General features: G+C 37.2%; 1 protein-coding gene across 1 annotated transcript in view; it reads right to left on the bottom strand.

Annotated features, from left to right (window-relative positions):
* The window catches only part of arhgef39 (Rho guanine nucleotide exchange factor 39), an 82863-nt gene extending 69000 nt beyond the window's left edge, over window positions 1-13863 (bottom strand). The window contains exons 1-2 of the mRNA XM_088923859.1: window positions 13804-13863; window positions 10745-10796 (exon numbers count right to left, since the gene is read on the bottom strand). Of these exons, the coding sequence (XP_088779985.1) occupies window positions 10745-10787 (43 nt within the window). The 5' untranslated portion in view covers window positions 10788-10796; window positions 13804-13863. The remainder of the gene's footprint in view (window positions 1-10744; window positions 10797-13803) is intronic.
* Window positions 13864-21959: the final 8096 nt, after the last annotated feature.

Below are 21959 nucleotides of genomic sequence, written 5' to 3'. Positions count from 1 at the left end.
CTTTGTAGTGGTGAATAGAGACCTCACATGCTTGCTTTGTACGCAACAAGTAGCTACTTTACAATGAGCGACAACCGGTGACATTATTTCTTTCTTTATATCACTGATAATTTGCAAATCTCAAGATTCCTTCAAACTTGGCTTTTAATAATTCTGTTAAAAGCTTAAAAGTTATCATCACAGGGACTGTGCTAGAGTTATCAATCCTTAAGGCATTACAAATTTGATTGAGTATTTTGATAATTTATTTATACACATTTTTATAATTTATACATATAATTAATTTATTTATTTATTATACGTATAAGCTCACTTGAAGTACACTGAAACCAAATCCAGCCTGACATAGCAAATGGGTTTGACACCCCTGGTGCAGAGTACAGCACACACGGAGAGGGTAAGCAGTTAGGACAGCCCAGTGGAGGACCTGGTGGAAGAGTTCTGGGCTGAAAGAATGAAGGACCAAGTTCACAAGCAGACAGAAGGGAATGGGAGCGAGTCTCCGAGAGAGAGACTGAGAAAGGTCAGTTGATCAGGCCAGTAGAGCGATTTGATCTTGCACAGCTGGCAAAACAGGTCCCAAAGTACGGAAATGAAGTGTTTAGCAAGAGCTCAAACACGGAGTAATGCTTTTGAGTTTTGAGTTTTGTTTTGTCTTTTAAGAAACACTGCCTTCATTCCAGAATGAGCAGAAAGACCTGGAGGCGTCACAACAAAATATATGATGTCCTATTATGCTTACTGTAATATAGAAATGTCAGGGAATCTGACATTTATATGTTTCTGTTGCCCCATAATAATATGTTTAAAGTCATCTGTAAGGGAAGCATGAAAACCACGACGGAACAGAAGCAAAAGTTTGACAACTTAGCAATAGATGTATAGTTGCAGACTTGTGAAGAAGAATGATGCTGTACTGTAGTATGACAATAACCAATGTGTACCTGTTGATAAATATGATACTGTTAGTATTTACTCCCATAACATTCCTATTTTCAACAAATGTTTAAGCAATTGATGTTAGATCTTCATCAGAATTTATGACATCAGCAGCTACATAAAAGATGAGATCCTATTTTAAAGGCGGATAAAATTATTTTTTATTGGTCAAACATGGACTAATAAATCAGGTTCCCTACTCTGTTAGAGCACAGCAGCAGTTCACCAGTCACAATACTGCACTATGGCAACCAATCTGAATGCAAGGCCCAAGTACCAAAATAAGAGTAAAGACACCATATCGCTATATAAAGAAAATGTTTTTTTCTTAACTGTTACAAGACGACATAGAACTTTTAAGGTCCGTAGCATGTTGTCCAAAAAATGAACCCCCAACTCCAACTGTCCTTATCCAGCTCTGAATATATTATCTAAAATGCAGCATTGATTTATAAATAGTAAATGAACTTCTTCATACAGGTATTATTCATTTTTAATTCATTTATACATCTGATCATTTAAACTTTTATCTCTTTCAAAGTCTTAAAGTAGACTAGGAACAGCAATCACAAACAAATCACTATTAATTTCACACATTTGCAATTTGAAAGTTAGAAGATTATATAAGGATTTCAAGAAGATACAGAGAGGTGAGTAAAGCATGTGATTGTAAAGGTTTTCCTTGTAATTAGAAGTCTGCGGAGGTGTTCAGAGAATACCGTGGATATGGGTTCGTTACAGGCAGGTGACTGAAACCTATGTTATTTTCAAATAGTCAGAAAGTGCAATGTTTGTTTACTTTATTGTAACCCTGGAACTCTTAAACAATGCACCTTTAAAAACTCCCTCCATGCCTCCTTGCCCCATCTTCCAAACTTAATGAGAACCCTGTAGACTGGCAACCAAAACCCTGCATCTTGTCAACACAGAAGAAATCCAATCTAATGCAGTTTATCTTAAAGTCAACTTATTAATGTTGGTCCAGCTGAATGGCCTGCAGGCCCTGGAAGTTGTCGACTAGAAGCAGACACTGTGTTATTAAACTACCCTTCACACAGACAACACCTGGAAGGTACTTATTAAAAAGACAGCGCAACTGATTTTTTGGGACTGGTTTCCCAAAATCTTGATATTTCCTTCTGTGCCCCCAGCTGCCATCTACAGTAGAGCCTAAAACGTAACAAAACTCTTTTTTATGTTTCATTTTGTTCTTGAACTTTTTGTGTCTCACACTGGTTCGCCACAGCTGCAAAGAACACAGATCCATGTGAAATGAATAGTCATTAATGGAAATAAATCAGAAAAACTACTGAAAGAAATAATTAATCAGAAAAAAAATCACCCGAAAGGTTAGATATTTTCTCATGCACATACATGTTTCTTATATAGCAGTACTGTGCAAAATTCTTAAATATCTTAAAGACAATTAAAAGATACAAAATATGTTAAGAGCACCAGCTCAACTCAAACTCTACTACTTGTGGCTTCTAATATTACAATAACGTTGACTGTTATTAATACTACTTTGCGGAAGCTCGTGATTTAGATATTTATTTAGTTATCTTTAATTCACACTGATTAGAATATTCAAAATCCCTATTACGTGTAAAGTATAAAAATTGATATCAATGATATTATTAGGGGCTGTAGCACCTAATCCATCGCATTAACCAACCAAATATAATTGGCTTGTCAGGTGACATTTCATTAACATCATTTGCTCCTCACTTCATAAAGCTAATTATAGGGAACAGTAATAGGACCACTGCTCTTCCTACTCTATATTATATTATTAATAATAATCAATAATTTAGATTCTACTATAATTAGTAAACTAGTCAAGTTTGCAGAGAATTCCAAAACAGAAAGATCAGCAAATATTGCATAAGTGGCAAAAGATTTTGAATATGACAGACAAAATGCAAGTCTAGGCAAACACCTGGTAGATGACATTTATTGTAGGGAAGTGCTGAATAATAAACACAGAAACTATAAAAAAACTATGGGAAATTCTGAGCTTGAAGAAGCTACTGTACTTACGAAAAAGATGTGGGTGTTTATAATGACATCGTTTTCATCTTCTACACAATATGGGAATGCTGTATAGTTAAAAGTACAGAATTTAAATCAAGCAATGTCCTTACAGTTGTACAAGAAAGAGTTCATTCAAAATTTTTATGATTTGTCACTGAAAACAAAACTTTTATCAAGATTAATGAAGTGAATCGTTACTACATAAAGAAGGAAGCCAAAGGACTTGTGCACCGAATATCACAAGAAACGCATCACTGTCCGTATACATTAAGAACCAAGTATATGAATTTTTTTATATTGATTGGCTTGTCATCATTTTGATTTTTCAACACTGTAAATCACAGTGATTTGGTGAAAATCAAGAAAACCACAGGAAGTAACTTTCGCGGCACTGTCTGGGGTGCTCATTGCCAGCAGTTTCTAACCTGACAAAACTTTACAGCCATATTAACTCTGTTAAGGACAATTCACAATGTGGGAGGTCATGAGTCACAACACCAAGACAGATGAGGAGGCCAAAGTGTGAGAGTCTCTTGTCCAGGCAGAAGTAGCTAGTCTTTACAGAATTTCAATTGCAGTGATTGATTGATTGAACACCTGGCTGCAAGGGGCTACACTGATTAAGGAGTGGGACCTCATTTGCTACCCTTCCTGCGGGCATCATTTCGTCGTGCTACACATGCAACAACAGCTTTCTTGCGAGATGAGAATGTGACAGTTATACCGCGGCTGCTCTTTTTGCCAGGATTGAGCCCTGCTGAACATCTGTGCAATGAGCTGGGATGAAATGTGGTATCAAAGGCCCAGAGACCAATGCAGAGGCACTGGTTTTGTTTGTGGACAATGTTTGTCCACAGATGTACAGTACATCAGCTTTGGCTACTAGACTGAGACTTTTACGCTAGACCCCCGTGGAGGACAAATGTAAACCAGCATGTGCATTCACACGTCAGCACCCCACCTTCAAAAAGATTATTTGCTTGATAACTGTCGATGCAATTAGAAGTGATGTTTCTTTTGATGCACACACCTACAGGGCGTGAAAATAGGAAAAAGGTTGTCAAGGAAATGATTTTGCTCAGCATTTTAATGGTAAGACATACATTTCCTAAGTGGTGCTTGATCTAGAGTTACGGTCCAGGCATTATTCAGATGTTTTATACACCTGTTCGCTGCACACCTTTCACTACAACAATACATTACTGTGGCTATATCACGCTGGTCCGATGCAAACATGCAGAATGCAGAATTACACGCTGAAATGTGAACATGTAACATAAGACCATTCTTCCTTCTTCTTCTTAGTGTGATGAGTGCAGCTCTGCTCCAGCCAGGATTCAATCACTGCTGCTCACAGGCAACTTCAGCTTCTGAGCCACTCCGCGCCACTTCTCAGACAATGAAGATTTCCACCACACCAGACCAGATCTCTCGTAACCAGAGAATTCAGAACAATCCAGCTTCCAAGGCAATTTTGTCTCCTTCTTTATCGGGCTCAGTGCCACTGCTCTGTTACAGAAACCTGGTCACCCATCATGGCACCAGTTAAATATCTTTGGGACCGACACTACCATTTCAACTGCTACCACAGAATGTCTGCAACTTAAGTCATGAGTGGAACAGGATATCCAAAGCATTCAATAAGTGAATCAATTTGGCGGCACTAAATGGCTAGTATTGCCAATAAAAGGCGTCTCAGAATGTACTGATTTCTGAGAACTAGCTTATCCTGTTAAACCTGTATCAGTTTTGATCAACATTTTCTGGAAAATTAAGTTTGAAATTAGGCTTTACAGCAATCACAATTGTGTTGTGCAACAGCCTTACTAACTGAAAAACACAATGTGAGTTATGAGAACTAGCATTCACGTGTCCATACATCATATACTGTAGACTATGTATATTACAGTAAATTCCCTCATCCCAGCACTGACTCAGCACTATATTCAACTCCCAGCTTCTGTCACCACAATCCCAATTTCCCACTGCTTAGAGGCATCCTCTGCACTCTCTCCTTATTAGTGTCATCTTTAATGTAGTAGCAAGGCTGAACTGCAAGTTGGCACCAAGAGTTTAACAGCAATTAACCCCTGCTCTATCCCCAGGGAGCTGTACATCAGCAACTTGCCAAAACACTGTAAACAAGTCAGTCTGATCAATGCAGAGATGGGTGGCTAAAGAGTGGCTTTCTTGCACAAAGGAAAATACATATATTAAACACAGGAGTCCTCCAAAACTGCTTAGCTGGTAAGTGTGCCTTCTAATATTTTTATTCTATCTTACTGGAAGCAGAAGAGCACAGAGGCTGCTTTAATATGTTTATAACACTGTTTGGGGAAAATGCCTTGGTCCCTTGATCTTGTCTGTTTGATTTTAGAAGTTGTAACATTTTGTGCTGTGCACGTACAAGATGTTACTCTAGTTTGTTAGGGGTGTGCCATGCAAAGCTATAGTCTCATAGCTATAAACACTGCTTAAAAAAATATTTTTATTTTGTTGATATTTAATACACAGTTTAACCTGTGTTTATCTTACAAAAGTAAGACAATGTTGTAATTTCAAACAGGAAATATCATACTCTTAAGATCCGTATTGTTCTTAAACAGATTTCAGCCATAATACTTAGCAGAAGAAGTAACAAGATAAGCAAGAAGACATTTTTTCAACAACTACTTTTTTCACAGTGCATTAAACGTGTTGTAAACTATATTAAGTAGTATTAGCATAGAAGAGCCAGACATTGTACATGTACTGTAATAGAAACAATTAAATTAAATCTCCTAATAATAGAATACCATTATTCTATTGATGTATTAATTTAATTCCAATAATTAAACTATTTTATTTGTAGATTATTGATGAAACTCTACCAATCATCATTCAAAACAGGAGAAACGGATGTAGTAGCCATCCACAAAAACCTTGACAAAACCAAACCAAGTAATTACAGACTAATATCTTACTTCTATTACATGTAAGTGTGTGAAAATAATAATTATAACTCTACTAGAGGATAGTCTGTACGGAAACTGGAATCTAGGGTATAGTCAGTATGCATATAAGAAGATATAAAGAATGAAGGCTTTGCTTAACTAACCTTACTTGAATTCATATATATTTTTACGTGAATTTTAGGATATACTGTATAGTTAAAAGTGAATAATTTAAATCTAGGCCTGTTATGTAAAATTTTGTACAGTGTAATAGATTGCATTCAGAATGTTGTGAACAATTTTAACCAATGTATTAAATACATCAACACAATATTGCTGTGCAAAGGAAAGTTCTTCTCTGACAGGATAAAATTACTGAATCTTTTTGAGATTGACCTGATTTCATTTGTAAAATCTTAAAAAAGCACTGACAATATAAACTCACTGGACGTCTAAATGAACACTGAATTAAAAACCAGAGGACACCAATGACACCAAAGGGGAAGTGCCCTGAGAAGTAAGGAGGCACTTTCACAAAGGCTTGTGGGAGTCTGTTAACGGAAGCCATTATCATTGCTTCTTTCAAGAAAGTTTTCCCCGTTTGATTAGCTAATTAAAACCAAACATGTGAGATGTTAAGAAAGGTCTCCTCTCTTTTGCAAACATTCACATCCTTTCTCCCTAACTTAGATAAAGGCATTGTGTCAGTCTTCACAAGCAAAGCTCCTTCCTACACAGCTGTCCAATCCTCAGCCTGTGGAACTGCTCTCTGGGACTACTGGCTCACTCTTGTCATTTACAAAACTTCTGCACTTCTCTGCCTGTGTTAGACAGCATTCCACTTTTCAAGCTCATCACTCAAATTCACTGCCAGCTACGGTAGCCAGAAATCATTCTGACTCAACAGCTGCGGCAACGTCGAGTAAAATTATTTCGCTGGTGATTCGAAGGATGTAAATACCCATTACAATACTGCATTAATTAGCAATAATTTGGCACAACTGACAGACTATTCTCAGAGCAAGGCCCAGACTTAATGAGGACTGAGGCTGTTGTGGAAGAGAAAGACAGGTTGAGGTATGTGCCCAGCTGTATCACACCTGACCTGTAAAGAGTGAGACTAGGTCAGCTCAGTTCACTCATTTACTTTCATTTATTTATTTATTTTTGTGGGGAGAAGAGATGATAACAGAGATAATATTGTTTGTATTCTGTAATCTAGGCCAACTGTGTTAATCAATGATCAAATAATCTTAACCCCCCAAATGGAAAAGATTTTGCCAAGAATATACCCAAGCAGTTGATATAATTAGAGCTACCCAGGTTCTTTATTGTCTGGCACAGCTTAGGAGAAAACAGTAATAAATCAGACACAGTGCCTTAAACAAATATTTATTAACAATGACAATTACATACTAAGTAAACAAACATACAATATACAAGTTACTCTATTTACAAAGGAATCCCAGAGACCTATGTCCTTACCAACCAGAAAAGCCCCAGACTGCTACCAAGTATTCACAGCTACACCTACACAGGCCAACGAGAGGGAGAAACCTACCTTCTAAACTGAACAGAATATGACCTACAGTTTTAAATATTTCTACCTATAAAACTGGCTTCTATAAAGTGAGTGGGAAAATGCATTCTAAAAATGTTCTAAAAATGCATTCACTAACCAGGAGAGGCCATTTTTAACCTAGGGATTCTCTACACAGGAAATCAGACATTCTTAAAAAGCAACATAATGACAAGCTCTCTTAACAAGGTTCAAATATTTGACTTGAATCTGATCTTTACAGACATTCTGAACCTCTCACTGGCACATGCTTTCTTCCCTTTCTTCCTTCTCCTTGTGTCTTTATCCCCAGTATGTCTCTCTACCTATTTTTTTATCCTCTGCTGCTCAACTGTTGATATCTAATTTACCCAGAACGTAATTAACCAAAGTAAAGTAGACTATGCCTTTGCTCAGCGTGTCCAACCCAAATAAACACTTCAGTTCCCTTCTTGCTTTGAAGCTCTTGAGAACTACAAATGAAGATGCTAGCTAAATGCTTGACTTTTGCCCCTAGATTCTTGAGAATAAAATGCTGTCATATGGGGTAATGGTGATCACTCAGCAGTATTAAGTACAGATTAGCACTGACCTTGCTTTCTAAGGGAATAATTGCATCCAGCTCATGCCAGGAAAATGCTCCTCACAACATCATAGAACCACCAGAACCCGTCATTGCTGGAACTAAGCACACTGAACTGTACAATTCTTTAAGTTGGAGCCAGGTGTGCACTCGTCCTTCTGCCGAGAACATGATGATGCATGTGACCATGTCTCATTTCTCTACTGCTTGGCAGTTCATGGCCTGTGCTCCCTGCCCCCCTGGATCCACAACCGTGCGTTGCCAGGTGTGATGACCAGCATGTGCACTGCAGATCGCCCCTGGCTTCCCACTCTGTGGAGCTCTTGACAAAACTGGGAACTTGTGCTCTAGATTGAAGCCTGCAGTCGATCACTTGTTTTGCCTTGCACTTTAATGCATAGATATCACAGTCCTGGAGTACGGGCTTCTGCACATTGTTGCATTTTAACACATGTGGCACACCTCTGTGGAAGTCCTTACTTTTTGTCTGCTACCTAAGCTGATGGAATGATTGGATTTATAGAATCATCAATTATAAAAGGATAAACATCCAGAAGGGCTTAAATTTCTAATGCCATCAAGGACACAAAAAATATTACATTTACAAAATGGAAAAGTGTTGACCCTTCCTTTTCTTAGACTTCAACGGCCAAGTTAATCATGCATATGCAAATATAGAATTCTCTTTTTGAGTTTATAATGTAAACCTATTATAGAAATTGATTAAATACACATTGTTTTAACATTTATTCTTAGTCAAAATTGCTAATGCAACTATAAAAAAAAATGTATGTAAATATAGATCCTGATGAGACTTTAAAGGAAAGGGATATAAATTAAAAGAAATATTTTTTTTCAAAATCAATTAAATGCCATCCAGATAGAAGGCATTTAAAGGAAGAATGGGTTTTATAACTTTCATATCAGAAAACAGGATGGTGAGTTCTGTTGCAGAATTTAAACATTTTAAATTCTTTGCCCTACTGTATGTATTTCATTTTCCCTAAGATTTGGGGAATATTTACAGGAAACAAATCACAGAATAAAATTACCACACACCCCAGTCACTTTCTTTCCTAGGTAACCAAATTTAAACAAAAAAGAAAAACCATGTTTTAAGTATGTGGAGGTAAACGTCAAGGCAAAATAAGAAAAAACAAACATAATTTAATATGTAAAAGAATAGTATTTTTTGTTTTGTACATATAACATACAACAACCAGGACACCAGTTAGGTATGTGATTGCCTGCACTATAACTACAAAAAGGCCAATATTTAATTTACGTTATTGACACAATAGTGGATAACAGGCTTTGCTGAAAACCAGATGCATAATATTGCTACTAATTGAATCCTGGCACCAAGTTCAACTTCAAAGAGGCAGCTGGGGAAGAGCTATTTCAATTTTAATTATGTAAGCCACTTATTCATCTTTTGACTTTGTCTTTATGAAACACTTCTTTCCATTTCAAAGAAGTGAATACAAAGGTGTAGAGGGGGTACAAGCTGCTGGAGAAGCTGTTATTGTCTCAACTGATAATCTGAAATCCACTACAGCTCCCCAGTAAAAACGTGATACACTTATCAGAGAGACCAAAGAGACTTATATGGTGCTATCACATTCTGCAAAGATGCAGATTATTTACTAATTAATTTAAAGTGCATTTTCTTCCTAATCAATTCTCGGGTCATACGTCTGGTTTTTATGTGTAGCCATTCAGTCAAGAGCAAACCCATTGAAGGATTCAAGGACTGAATGAATCTGACTTCTTATTTTTTACCTTTGATCAGCTGAATGATATCCAAAAGAGTACAGCATAGAATTTCAGGCAGTGACACCTCTGAAGCAGAACATGACCACTTTCACCAGGTATATATCATATATCCACCATACTACTGTGCAACTGCTATCTATTAAACGACTACTTACTATCTTATAAATGTCCGTTTAATAGATAAGGTCATAAGGACCAGAAGAACCTACAATTTGTCTCCTTTTACAGCACTAATTGTGGTGATTCTAAGGTAAAATAAATTTGATTACACCATTATGTACCTGAGCAATTGTTCTTCACAAGCAAGTCACCAGGCTTTGACTGGTAGTTTTCCCCCTATGTTGCATTGGTACATTCCAGGTCAATACAGTGATTTCATCACACATGAGAAGACATGGCTAAATACCGCACTGAAATGCTCTCATCCACTGTTAATATTCCCAAGAGCAACTTTTGTTCTGTATTCCACTTTATGCACTTCAGACCTCCTCTGGGCTTTCAAAAGCTTACTGAGAACATTAAGAATACACTTAAAACATAAGTATTACCCTGATACATTTGCTTATAAACATTACAAATATAGATTAAGGTTGCCTTTATTAGAATACATGCAGGTTGTTTTATCTTTTTAATTTCACTACCTAGTGCAGCCACTCCATGGGGAATACTACAGCCATAAAGGATATTTTTTTAAAAGTTCTGAACTTACCCATCATCTTTTTTTCACATTTTAATTATCTTCCTCACTTAATCCATTTGATTATATCATTGTAAACATGAAGTGAGAGGTATAAAGTATTTTGCAAAGCTTTATCATCCTTTACTCAAAGTTCAGCAAATTAAAGGGATCTACTGCACAGACCTTTCAGAACAGCAAATGAGATCAAAACTTCTATTAACAGATAAAAGGGCCATACTTACAGAGTCTTTTCTCAAGTGATGCGAGATTCCTTGTTCCTGGCATACAGTAGTTCTGTGTATGAAAACAAACATACTGCCTCAGATTATATAAATAAAAGTGCTGCCCATGGACTGCCATTATTGTTTATATTGTGGCTTCTTCAGAATGTAAATCGCAGTTTTGCCATCTTCTGATACAGAGTTAATATACTTTAAAAATGTTCCCAAAATAATACAGTAACTGTACGACAGGAGAAGACAACAGAACAGGAGAGCCCTGCTTCCATTTAGTACTAGGAGATCACTAAGAATCACAGCTCTTGGACTTTCCCTTATCCAGTTTTTCAGAAGCACAAAAGTATCTGTGCAAGACCACAGACCAATGGATTCACGGATTTATTGTGCTCAAGCTATGCAGGCTTCTTTTGGAAAGACAAAACATGAGCAAAACACCCACAGGGAGAAAATTACGTTTCCATGTACTGTTAAAAGACACTGTACGTTCTTTAAGACTGGACTAATCATTAACAGTGTAAATTCAGTCTCAAACGCTGCAGGTGTTCAAGGCAGGAAAACAAAACACTTGCTTATACAGTATGCATGACCTGAGGGGAAAAAAACACACTAGGCCTATACCAAATAAGAAAATCAACCACAGTTTCAGTTTGCTACATGTGGCAGTTGCACCTCCAGTCCCTAATCAGGATTTTGTCAAGGTCACCACCGGATTTAGAGCCCAGAGAAGCAGAGAATTCCTAGATACCGAAGGACCAGGACTCCCAATGTAGGGCAATTCAACACTATCTATCCCCAGGGAAAGGAGTAGGCCTTGCCTTCTGTAACAGCGTCAGTACCAAATGAGCCCTGTTGCACGTGATGTATGAACTATTACCAGAGAACTCCAAATTGTGTTTTTCCTTAAAACATATTAAAATTCTACATTAACAAACATACAGTATTGACATAATGGAGAACTTGACTGAAAATGTAGATTCAATCTTAACCTTCATTCTAAAAAATACAAGACAAGCAACAGTTCCCTTTCAGACTGAAAATGCTGTTATCCTAATTCATTTCCAATTACAATTATTTGTCCTCCTAACTATTGACCTCCAAACCACAAGAAAAATAAAGCCTTGTGATAGCTTCTAAGCACTCTGGGATGTTAAATTAATTCTTGGATGCTTATCCTTTCAAACAGTTTGTGTTCGTTTAATATCTGCAAGCTTTAAGCACTGCATTTAAAAGGAGGTTTTTTGCCACTCACCAGAAATTTACATCAGTGACTTAAATTTAATACTGTGAATTGAGAAGATGACTCTATACATGTCTTAATTGAAAGAACACGTTTTATTATGTATTGTTTTGTTTTACTACATTGTGACTGACAGCACCTTCAGTGGAAACTACCGAATCAATAAACTTGCTTCAATTTTCACGCGCAAAGTATAAAAAATGTAGTTTTGCAACTGAAGACCTGGGACTTATCATAACAGAGTGAACATAACCTGCACCATATGTTACACTAATCTTCAAGCAATGTTTCCTACATCTACTAAGTTTTTTTCTACATTTATCATGCCTTCCTTTAATAGGTTTTACAGACCTGACTGCAGTTATCACAGCCATGACTGGAGACAGAAAAGCACCTTGTGGCTACTTTCAAAATCCGCCACTTCATCAAAATGGAAATGCAGGCTGCCAGATGTCTTGTGGGTACGGAATTATTTTAATTAAACATCAGGGTAATTAGTAGCAATGTTATACTGAAGGTATCACTTTATACAGAACTGTGGTTCTCCAGCTGGAGTCCAGGGACCCCTTAAGCCCAGGGACATTTTTGAAAAGCCTAGAACCTTTTCACCCAAGCATTAAAATCAAACGTATGATAACTTTTTATTATCGTTATCTCTGATTGAAATGCCCATAGCTGCTCTATTAGCTACATTCCATAATAAATTAACTATCCTTGTCCTTTTTTATCCTTGCTTTAGAAACAGATCTTTTCCATACCCTTACAAAAAGATGGGGATTTAACACATAAAACTAAACCGACTGTTGTAAAGAATAGCAAATTATGAATAATCTGCTTTGATATAATCCCCTACTCAGGAATTCATATGCATAAATCTCGAGCTCTTAAACCAATTAACTGAACTATGAAATAAAATGAACAAAGGACATTGTCACTACAACCTATTAAGGGGAAACGTGTTTGGGATAAACACCTTATAAGTGTTTCCTCTTCTCCGTTTCTTTTTTTTTTCATTCAAATAACGTGGCATAATTCCATTTTAATTGGAATTACCGAGAATTTTGAACTGAGGTCAGTCAGGATGCGACCAAAATGTCGTATTTTCCTGCTGTTTAATTTACTTATCGTTTTGAAATCAATATTAATCTCATGGCGTTGCCTCCATGTTATATATTAAAAAACAGCCTGGACAGGATCGGCCTCTAGATTTATGAATGTGGCCACTGCAAAAAACAATTTTAACTTTACATCTAACTTTTAAAACGTGATTTATAGAACCTAAAACAAAGCTGCAGGCATCTCTGTATTTAATGTCGAAGGGTGGTGCACAGGTAAAAAAAACTGTCTTAGCAAAGCACCTGCTAAAATGGTAAATTTCATAAAAGCTATAAATTATTATTTTAAAGTTATCATTCTAAAATTAATAACGCTAGTGTATTATAGATTTTATCATTTGGAACTTTGCGACAAAGACTTTAATATTTAAAATGGACCTCAGAACTAATAAAGTAAAACAACAATGTCGTGTTTGCTACCAAACCCATTAGAAATAAAACTTTAGAGTGATTGTTAATATTACAATCTAAGTGTTTCCTCTACTTCGTTTCTTTTTACAGAGCGTTACAATATAAATAATTTGGAAGTATGGTAACAAGCCCTTAATCTTTAAACATCCGTGTTGCACGTCCTCAGAAAATACTACCAATGCAATCGCAGGAAACATAGCTTATAATGGCAAAGATGAGCACGATCCATTTTTTTTTTATTTCTGGAACGTTAATTGTATTTGCCGGTGTGTTGATTAATAAAAAATATTGGAACTTACCGCAAGATTATTTTGGCAGTTACCAAATTGAATCCAGGCGCTCGTTTCTGAACGTGTGCTCTTCCGGGTCAGCCCAGAACACAATTGGCTCTTTGCGGGCTCCCCCGGGGAAGCACAACTCTGAGATCCGCCCAGGACTCGCAGTGCTCAAGGCCGAAGCGAGGAGCTGCTAAGCGTGTTAGAAACGCTTCTTCTGCGTAGTTTGAGGGAGACGGATTTGTGCATTTTTTTCCCTGCTGTTTGCGCTCTTTTCTCTATGTCGCCTGACAAATGAATGTGATTTACGCCGTGTGCACAAAGACGTTTTTTTTAACGTTAAAAATTCGTGGATTATACAATGTCGCGAGTAGTAACAGTTCGTGCATCAGAACTTTACTTTCTTAGCAGTCAATGTATTATTCTTTCAGCTTCCCCCCTTTGTTTAAAACACTCTGGGCAAAATACAAACTTTGTAAATGATGTACAGGGTCAGGAATTGAATTGCTTAGTTCTGCCATCACTAGATCCAAATGAAACTGATTTCGTGTGCAATAAAATTTAGTACAAATAAATGTTATATTGCCGATACCTATTAAGTTAGCTGTGGTACAGTAGATGTTTATGTAATACACAAAGGAAATAATTAGGAATACAGAGGGTGGGCCAGAGTTCCAATGCTGTACTGTTTTACCTTTTGGAACTGTGATTAATTATGTTTTTTTCTCTCGGATATGGACAGATCTGATATTTAATCACTTTTACTCCAACTCTTTTTTACACAAATTTACCACTGTGTCACTAGAAAAATAGTATTGTTTATCACGGTGACTAAATATTGACCTTAACAAGAGTCTTGCTCAGTCAAGAATAATAACATTTTAATGGTAATAATATCAACATTATCACATGCTAAATATAGAATCAGGTAGTGATATCGTTGATAATTTGTGCTGAGGATCCATACTTACAGAGAGTATAATAATTGCTGTGCTAATTTCTGGAGTTGCAATTAAGTTCCTGCAATATGCAACATTTTTCATCAAATGATTGCATACTTTTCCTTTTACAAACTTGTGCCAAGTTGTAATATATATATATATTATGCATACAAAGAATTCTGAATAAATGCGGGTTCATTATGTTGTCTATTGTTGTATAGCCTTTTTTAATATTAGGTTGGCTGAACTTTTACTTCTAATAACACACATTGATTTAAAAAATGCTAATATGTAGAAATTATAAAGTATGTTTAATCTGTGCACAATAAACCATCGTGTTTCTTAATACATCACAGGCAATGCAGTCAGTGAGGTACATGCCTCACCTCTTACTGATGCTGAACCTGCAGTATGAGAGAGCATTGTCTGTGTTGTGTTAAAAACAAAAGCCTGCAAGTGCCCAGGTGATACTGTATCACCGAGAGTCCAGAGAGCACAGTGTAAGTAATAGGAATCCTACACTGAGCAGGACTCGGCCAGTTGAAGAATTATGGTCACAGATGGTTCGTGACCTATTCCAGGATCCAGCCAGTGATTATAGAGCTGAACCTGTACTTAGCTCAAAACAATTTTATTGGGAAAGCCACTCTGGGGTCTCCTATATTTGAATATGTTTAAATTAAAAATAGTGCTGAGTAAAATTTCTGAGGAATGTAATGATAAAAAGTCCTAGTGCAAGGGTTCCCAATTCCTGTCCTTATGACCACTGTAACTGTTGCCTTCCATTCCAGCTGAGGTCTTAGTCACTTGTATCACTTGTGTCTTTAGCGATCACTCCCAGTTGAGGTGGCTGTTTTCCATGAACCTGAAGGTGATCAATAAGACCTGTATTGGATCTGCACCCTTCCTGGCAGGCAGAGCAGGTGTTATCTTTGACAGTCTTATTTTGCTTTGTTTTTCCATGAACATCACTTCTTCTGGATCAGTGAACATCAAAGATGTTTGGAAGCCAGTTTGATCAACGTAATTGAATAGATTAGATGATGATCGGTCCAGCAGTTGTCTCGGTGAGATTCTTGGCATGGACAATGACGTGGTCAAGCAGGTGCAAATGTTTAGACCATGGATGTTGCCAGGATGTGTTGCATCTGTTTTTCTGGTGAAACAGGGTGGTGGTGATGATGACCTCATGCTCTGTGCAGTTGATAAGGACAAGAATGCGGTGACAGTTGACATTTCCTTGCCAATGTTTCTATTCCACAGACTGGCATATCTTAATAGGCTATTAACTAATCCGAAACTATAAAATTCTGGCACTGAAGTAAGGCTGGTGTCCTTCAGAATTCCACTGAGAATTTGGTTGAGTTTGGCATGGAAACATTCCTTAGTTTTGTTGTTTGAATCTACATTATGAGCAGAAGATGAAATCACATATGCCGATTGGTTTCCTGCTAATTTTAGACATAGAGTCATGTTGCGCTCATTGATCACAACAGGGCACAAGTGAAGCTGATTTCATTCCTGGTGGAAAATCCAACTTCTTTAATTTCATGTTCTTCCTCTATTTTTCACTTGCAGAACAAAGTATAGCCACGTTCATATTCCTCGAGCTGTCCTCCTCCTGCTCTGGAATCACTCATGTGTTAGTATTATGTTAATAATAAGCGCTCATGGACCACAAATGTGGTGTAGCATTATAGTATTGTATATAATTTTCCAGATCATTTTCAATTATAATATTCCCTTTAGTGCCTTTTGACTTCAGAAAGAGTAAGGCAGACTATGTTTGGGGTACCTTTTTTTGTCTCCCTCTCCAAAAAATTGCAGTTGCAGATGCTGATCAGCCTCAAGCTTTTTGACTCTCCTGGAAAAGCTGCAGTTTTTCTATTTCATGACTATAAGCTTCCAGATATCTCTGCCCTACTTCTAATTTGACTTACAATCTTCAACTCCTTACAGGCAATAAATTCTCCATGTAAATAAAGACATGTAACTTAACTTTGATTCTCACTTTGATGTTCTGTCATTATATGCAGAGAAGAGTTTTATTAGCTTGAGTGGGAATACTTATAGTCAGTTTTGGAAATGTCTCTTGATATCAGGTTTCCTAAGTGGTAATTTTATACACTAAACATTTGGTAATAGTTTTAACATGAAACAAATGTTCTTCCCAATTTGCTATTCCTCCCCAACTGAACTGTCCCGCCCCCTCACTTTTGGACAAACGGATTTTTGAACACTTTCGCTTACTTAACCTGCGCCCGAAAAAATAGTTGTATTTTGTCAATGGTCAGATAACTACACTAACCCCAAATTCACAGTTACTAAAACGTTCTGTTTGATGTGCAGGAGGGCTATCCGTCCAGGAACAGCACATATTACATAGTGTCTATGTTATTGGGTGTCAACATTATTACAATCTTGTTTGTTCAGGTGGACCGATTCCTTGCAGTAATTTATCCTTATACTTACAATTGTTATATAACTAGGACTGTAGTTATAGACGTTCATGCTTTCTGTTGGTTTTACAACTATTTTTTCTTAACGATTCAGAACCTCGTTATCATCGAAGTAGCTGCAAAGATGAATGCATACGGTATTTTGTCACTCCAGGCAATAATAATCGCGAGATTGCTGTTGAACGTGAAACTGTATTTCATCGCTAAATACCAGATGGCTCGTCGTTATTTTCTATCAAGAAGCACTAATCAGTGGCATGGTAGCGAGATTTCACTTGGGTAGTTGCAACGGCTCCATTTCAACCGAAATATCACCACCCCCCTCAGAATTTTAGACGCCCCCCTACAGATTCTTCCCTTGGTGGCACCGGCCCTGCTTCTACCCCACTATCATTAATAATGCTCAGCACTGTACATCACTTTAAGCAGATGATACATTGGCATATGAAGAGTTTTTGTCTCAGCCCTCGACTTATCTGCTAACTGTTTTAGATTATTTTATTGGTTTATTCTAGGAATCAAATTGGTTGGTCACTCTGTGATCTCATTACAGGTTACAGGCTTTTTTTAAACAGTTCTCCATTCTGCAGTGTGCACCCATGTTCTGGGAGCCCAGAGTCTACTTTGGGGTGTGTTTACTGTACAGTATCTGTATACACAATGCATATTCTGTTTGATATCATGAGTTAAACATCTGATTTTTATGAATGTCACAAATGAGGTCATTCTCTGGTACAATGCATAATATAATATAATATATTGCATAATATTGATGCTGACTTTAAAAATCCTAACCTTTGAATAAACTACTTAACTTTCCCTGAGTACATTTGACCCTCATAGGCAGAATACTGTATTATGAAGAGATCATGTTTTATTCCCGTTTAAACTCTGTATGGGAACTGTGATTTTGCTGATTTTTACATGGTTTGTTCGAGTTTGTTATGCTCTGAAACATTTCTCTTGCAGTTTGTCAGTTATTCTACAAAAGAAAAAATGTTGTTCACATTTAGTATCTTTCTGAATGATGGTTGTGTGTGCCTCTTACTGTAGCAGTAACACATCTGGTGGGCTGATCTGACAGCAGCAAAAACATGGTTGCCACTCTGTAAGAAACCTCTATATTTCTCCACCTGGCATCAGTGAATTCTGACATGTTACATGGATCTTTCAAATCCTGGGATCAGTGGTGCCAGTGGAAAAACAGTGCAGATATAAAATACTAATGTGGTCAAACCCTTGGCCCTTTGGTGTTTACTTGTAGGTGTAAGGTGTCTTGATGAGTGTGTAAGGTGTTCTTAAAATTCAGAGGTGATTACCACTGAGTAAGAGTGGTTCTTGTTGGGACGGAAATGGCTACCCACTTCTTCACCATGTTGCCCACACAGACAAATCTCAATATAATCTCAATATAAAAATTGACTGAAAACTAAGAAACATAACAAGCTGGCAAATATATCTGTAAAAATTAAGACATTCATTTTTTGGGTTTTATTGTAATTGCATTCTTAATGTTTTAAGAAACTTGATCATTTTAACAATCTGACCTAAAGAGACCTGTGCAAATATGGTCTATCTTGCCTAAGGGGATTTTGCAAGCATGAACAACAGGGGTTCCACAGAGAGATGCCATATACAGAGATTTGTTCTTACCTGAGGAAAAAGATTTTGTGTATAAACGTCAATAATCCACAAGAGTTGAATGAGTTTCTTAAGGTATTTTCTCAACAGTGCATTATTAATGCACACTGTTGCCAAAAGATGCTTAAACATTTTGATCTCTTCACCCCACAAACTTGCTAAAGTTGAAATATTTTGATGTTTTGAAAATCTAGACCAGTACTTAGTCTGCATTTGTTTAGCTACTTAGATGGGAATTAACACATCTGTTTTAAGCCTTAATATAAACAAGGAACAGGAAGAAAGCTAGGATGAAAATTCACTGATATAAATATTCACTATAAATGAAGATGAATTGCTATGGTAGTTGAAAGACAAAAATTAAACAAAGAGAATTGTTACAAAGATACTGTATCTTAGTGTGGTGTCTTTACAGGGCTTTTGTTTGGTAATCTCTGATTCTGTGTTTGTCAGTTACAATTGCATTATCAGTAATGATTACAGTACCTACCCAACTGTTACGTCTAATGTTCATGTTTAATGTGGATTTCCTTTCAACAATATGGCTAGATGATCTGTTCCAGATGCCAACAATCATTTTAAGTAAAAATTGCCACCTATTCTCAGTCTAAAATTGTACTGTACTTCCCCATTGTTTTTCCATGTGTGCTGTGGTTCATATGTGGTTCCTCTAAGCTTGTGCCATGTGAGAGGACCTTGGTCCTACTGTATGTCTTGGAGGGCATGCTAAGTAATCTGAATCTGAATCTGAAATTTTAGAAAGTTTGGTGTCCTTTTTATCTTGGAAAATTGTGATTTCCTGTATTGTGGAATCCTCAGACTAAACACATTCTTCTTACATATCTAACACCACACTCATTCAATGCCCCTCAGGACAATTCCAGATAACCCAAATGATATCTTGTACCTTCAGCAACCTTATTTACTGTATCCCTTGCAGTAAATGCTTGACCATCTACATTGGAGAAACAGGAAGGTGACTCGGAGACCGCTTGTTACGTCCCAGTGTGTGTTCTGTGTGTGTTTTTCTGTTATGTCCACACTGCGGACCCTTGATTGTTCTCCCTTCCCCATTGGCCCACCATTACACCACACTCTCAGTATGACATCATCATCAATCAGCCTCTCAGCCAATCAGAGTGCATCTTATTCAGTATATAACCTGGAGGTTTTCAGCAAGGAGAGGCCTTTCGTTTGACTTCGGTCCCGTTTGGTTTTGGTTATTGCTTCGCTTCTGGTTATTGCTTTGGCTTCATTTGTTGGTTTGTTTTGCTTTGTGTGTGTATATTTTCGTATAGCTTCGGCTTTGTTGTTTTGTTGTTTTTTTTGTTAGTTTCTTTGTACTTTCGTTTGTTTGTGTGTTCATCCTTGTTTTGCCATTACCTTGCCCCAGTGTTACATGTTCAACTTTTGTGTTCTTTTTGTACCCTTCTCCTGTTTATTACTCTTGTTTTCCCTTATTTGTCTTCCTGGTTCACTTGTGTTTTTGTGTGAACTTTTGTATATAAGGTTAGTTTAGGTTGTTGGGTACACTTACACACTTAGTTGATTTTGTATTAGTACACTAGACTAGTACGGGTGAGTGCCATTTGTCTTGTATGGTTTTGGGTAGTCAGTGCAGGTTAGCTAGGGTGTTGAAGACGCCGAAGACCGTGTGTTTCGGGTTTTCTTTTGTAGTCAGATTAGCTTTCCCTCACTGTCCTAGCCAGCTCCATTTTGTTTGTTATTTTCTTTCCTTTGGCACCACTCTAGTTCCTTACCCGTCTTATCACGCTTCCTAGTCCCTCACCAAAACCCCCCCTGCTTCCAAAAGAATTATCCTAAATGTTACACCCCCTTTCCCCTAGACACTTGGGGTCGTAACACCGCTTCAGAGAACTTGTTAGGGCTGTGAAGATTAAAGATCTCTCCAAGCCCATTGTTTTTCATTTCACCTCTGACGGCCATGATCACACTAATCTCTCCATCTGTGTTCTCAAAGATGGTTTTCCAAACTCATACATCAGAAAGACTACAGCAACTAAAATTATCCTGAAGCTAGGATCACACCTTCCCCCTTCTCTTAATGACAGACTACTTTTCTACTTCTAAATTCTCTCTATTCATTGTAGGTTTCATTTCACACCTCTCTTCACCTATCCTGACTTCACACCTCCTGATTGGCCTCTCTTTCTGTCCCCTTCTCCAGCCCCTCGGTCCTCCTCTCTCTCAGCTTTTGTTCTCCCGCTACATTACCTTTGCTTACTGCCCTGTCTTTCTCACACCTGAAGAAGGCTCCATGGCCGAAACATTGTGTTTTCTTTCTTCTTTTTTCAGCATGGAATAAACCTATTACTTGTTCCTTTGCAGCCTATGCATGCTGATGCAGCTACCCACCTGAACTAAACACATTCTTTGCGAGTTGGTGATACATTTCTAGAAGAGGAGAATGATTCCCATTCACCTTTTCGCATCCATGTTGTAGGAAGGGAGATCTAGTTATGAGTCATATTCTTTTATTAGGATTCATGGTTTATTTTTCTTGGTAGACTGTTAAAGCGTTGCATAGTGTTTTAGATTACAGCAATAATTCTGTGTTTCCTGGTGTTTCTGGATCTGTAGCACCTAGGCTGAAACACAATTTGTATACATGAATGATTGTAGAACATGGTGTGCTGCATAGGTTGAGTAGTTATTATCAAGTAGTCTATAAGTAGTCTTAATTATCATTAACATTTGTCTACCCAAATTTTATGATGTTTGATCTATCACTTTCACCAAAACTGTGCTGATAATATAAAGAATTCACGTGCCATTTATTTTAAGTACTGTACATTTTATTTAACCAGTCCCACTGGCTTATTAATATTTAATACTAAATCTGTTGGTTCTTCCAAAAACTTGAACTATTGTACTTTTTCTTAATTCAATTTGGGTATCCTCTAATCCATCCCCTAATCCTCTAATCCATCTGATGTGTGGTGAGCGTTCTGGTGCACAATGGCTGCTGTCTCATCATCCAGGTGGGGCTGCACATTGGTGGTGGTGGAGGGGAGTCCCCATTACCTGTAAAGCGCTTTGAGTGGAGTGTCCAGAAAAGCACTATATAAGTGTAAGAAATTATTATTATTCTCACTTTGTTCAATTTATTGTTACCATA

Source organism: Atractosteus spatula, chromosome 8 (assembly GCF_055471065.1).
Source record: "Atractosteus spatula isolate fAtrSpa1 chromosome 8, fAtrSpa1.hap1, whole genome shotgun sequence".
NCBI lineage: Eukaryota > Metazoa > Chordata > Actinopteri > Semionotiformes > Lepisosteidae > Atractosteus > Atractosteus spatula.
This window is presented reverse-complemented; position numbering and strand designations above follow the sequence as displayed.